The sequence below is a fragment of the Protobothrops mucrosquamatus genome, unplaced genomic scaffold, assembly GCF_001527695.2.
Source record: "Protobothrops mucrosquamatus isolate PMUCROS unplaced genomic scaffold, P.Mucros_1.0 scaffold11138, whole genome shotgun sequence".
In the NCBI taxonomy this organism is placed as follows: Eukaryota; Metazoa; Chordata; class Lepidosauria; order Squamata; family Viperidae; genus Protobothrops; species Protobothrops mucrosquamatus.
In genome coordinates, this window is record NW_015396920.1 from 1 (window position 1) to 2914 (window position 2914).

General features: G+C 60.2%; 1 protein-coding gene across 1 annotated transcript in view; it reads left to right on the forward strand.

The window, feature by feature from the left end:
- The first annotated feature begins 1879 nt into the window (after positions 1-1879).
- Positions 1880-2914, forward strand: part of LOC107301274 (avidin-like) — a 5265-nt gene continuing 4230 nt past the window's right edge. Inside the window, exons 1-2 of the mRNA XM_015830521.1 lie at positions 1880-1975; positions 2482-2542. Of these exons, the coding sequence (XP_015686007.1) occupies positions 1880-1975; positions 2482-2542 (157 nt within the window). The remainder of the gene's footprint in view (positions 1976-2481; positions 2543-2914) is intronic.

The window sequence follows — 2914 nt, forward strand, 5'->3', positions numbered from 1 at the left end:
AATTCTCACAGCACCTTCTGGATTGGCTCCCAATGGACTGGGCAGTTGGGGGGGGGGTCTGAACAAAGGAGATTTAACCTAACCATTTTTTTGCATGGGAATTTTAGATCCTGCTTGTCTTCTCTGCAATAACTCTCAATAAAAGTTCCTCTTGAAATGCTGCCTGTTTCAAGAGCTCAACTTCCTTGAGGGAATAGCTGAGGCGAGACCTTACATTGCCTTTCTGGGATTAAAAGGCAATATATATATATATATATATATCTCCCAAGATGTACTGCCTCTGTGGTGCCGCAAGAGGGAGAAGCATGGATGCGACTCTTGCTGCCTCCTTTAAGAGATAAACAACATCCCACACACCCTGCCTTCTTTCGCGTTGGCAGGCATGGGGGGGGGGATGACTTTGCTTTGAGCAGAAGCAGAGAAAAAGTGTGGGGGGAGGATTACCAACCCCCAAGATGCCTATGCAGCCCAGGCGGATGTCCTGGACCCGAAGGAGACTCAAAGCAAGCCACCCAGCCCAGGAAAGTCAGCTGTGCCCCTGCCGCCCCTTGTGCGGGAATGCCCCACATCCCAGGGCCTGGAGTGTGCCCCCCCAAATAGGGGGGATGGTGTGCAGAGGTCAGTTAAGAGCCCCACCAGGGCAGAGTCAGCCAGGAAGAAGACCTGCCAGGCAGCTACAGGCTTCTCTTCAGCAAATCAGGATTTGTGCTGTATTATTGTGCTGTCCAACTGCAGCTGAATCGCAGCTCAGGAGGACCGACAATGTCCAGCTCTGGGCCTCCCTGATTCCACCCCCCCCACCCTCTCCGACTCCCTTATCCAAATGGGGGAGGGCAGGTGCCTCTCCCTTCCCTCAGCTAAGCAGACAGCCAAGTGCTGAGCACCTCCCTCTGCTAGAGAAAGGCCTCTTCAGACCGGCCAGCAACGGCTCTTCTGGCAGGCTTGGATGCCCTCTTAGAGGAAGGTGGAAAGCCTGGTGAATGCCCTCCAATGCTGCCAGCTGCACCCAACGGGGCCAGACCCAGGGCCCTTCCCCTGCGGTCACAAGTGGCCAGAGGGCAGCAGCTCCTCAGCTGGATGTGCTGCAGCCTCTCTGGAGCTGCCCAAAAGCAGAGTGGCTGGACTCCAGCCAAGGCCAGGGCCCCTTTGCCCTGATAGTGGAAAGTCTGGGGTGGAAGGGAGATACGGCTCCATGGTAATTCAGGACCCGGCCCCTAGTAGGCAGCACAGAGCAGTGCCAGCGGGGGGGGCTCCTTTCTAAAGGGGAGGACAGTCTCTTTTCCCTCCAACATCCCTGCAGAGCGGGCAGGTAGGACAGGGGATGTTCACATCCTGCTGGGCACAGAAGGGGATCCTACCAGCCCCCCCCACACTCCAGGGAGAAGAATCCCACCCTCAGCCTGGAATCCCCACTGAGCCCAGGCCCCCCACTGGGGACTCCGAGGACAAAGCCACAAAGACCCCCGCCGAGTAAGCTCTCTTTATTGTGCCTCCCATGCGCAGCAGGAAGCAGGGCGGAGAAGGCCGCCTCAAGCCTTCTTGTCGTCTTTCTGCAGGAACCTCCGGGGTCCTGGGGGGGGAAGAGGCAGAGCCCTTGAGCCGGAGGAGGTGGGCAGGGCCTGACAGGCCTGGCCCTGCAGAGCCCCGCTCTTCGGCAGCAAGGGGGGCGGGGGGCACTTTTCGGGAAGCCCACCGCCGCTGACCCAACACGGGCACTCTTACTCGGCTGTGTGTGCTCAGCGCTCGCAGAAGACCAGCGATTTCGCAGAGGCGTCCGCCCCTCGGGCGAGGATCCTGCCGCTCCCCGTCGAGAGCGGTGGGGGGAGGCGGTGCAAGCGGGGCTTTATAAGGGGCGTCCCGCCTGGGATTGGAGACCACCATGGCGATGGGCCTGGCAGCTCTGGGGCTCCTCGCTTTCCTACTCGGCTGCCCCGGAAAGTTTGCCGAACCCCAAAACTCGGAGCCAGCCGCCAAGGTCAGATGCGGGGTGGCAGACGGAGGGTCCCAGCCTGCCCCGGGAAAACCCCTCCCCGCCACCAGCCTCTGCTCGGATGGGCGGCAGGAGCAGCTGGTGGGAGCCGGCGGGCTGCGCAGAGGGTGTCGCTTCCTCGGGGTCTATCGCACCGGGTGCCCTCGCGCTTAGCGCCAGAGGCCCTGGGTCCCCGACGGACGGACGCCCAGCGTTTCCTCCTCCGTGCTCTGCGGGGCTGGTGCTCTCGCTCGCTGCGCATATGGAAGAGCGATCCACCCGCGGGGTGTCGTCCCGGATGCGGTCTGGCAGGCGCCTCGACCGACGGATTTTGGGATGGGCCGCCTTTGCCAGCCCCACGCGGCGTGGGCAGCCTTGGGGGTCGGGCACGTGGGAGCAGCGGGTGTTTTCAGATCCTCCGGAGAAAATGGAGCCAGAGTCTCTACCTGTTGGACAGCTGGGCTTGGCAAGCGCCCTGACTCGCTTTCCTCCCCTCTCCCGCTCTCCTTTAGTCCTCCCTGATCATCACCTGGAAGAATGATCTCAACTCCCCCATGGAGACCAACAGCGTCAGTAACGCGGGGGTGTCCAGCGGCGTCTAGAAAACGGCAGTCTCGGCCTCCGACAATCCCATCCGGCCATCCCTGCTGCAGGTCATCCAGCACCAGGGTCCCCGGCCGGTCTTTGGCCTCACCATCATCTGAAACCTCTCTGGTAGAGCCACTCACTATTTGGTGTGGAAGCAAATAGAACGGGAGGGGGGAATCTAGTGGATCTCCCCTTCCTTAGATCTGCTTCTTTCACTGTATGTCCCACCCCCTTGCCCCCATTAGCTGGGGTTGGCAAAATTTTGGAGCCCATTAAACGTTCCCAACCTAAAGTAGCATCGGTGACTGGGGGTCTTTATAAGAAATATATCCCGCCCCTAATTGGTACAACTTTGAC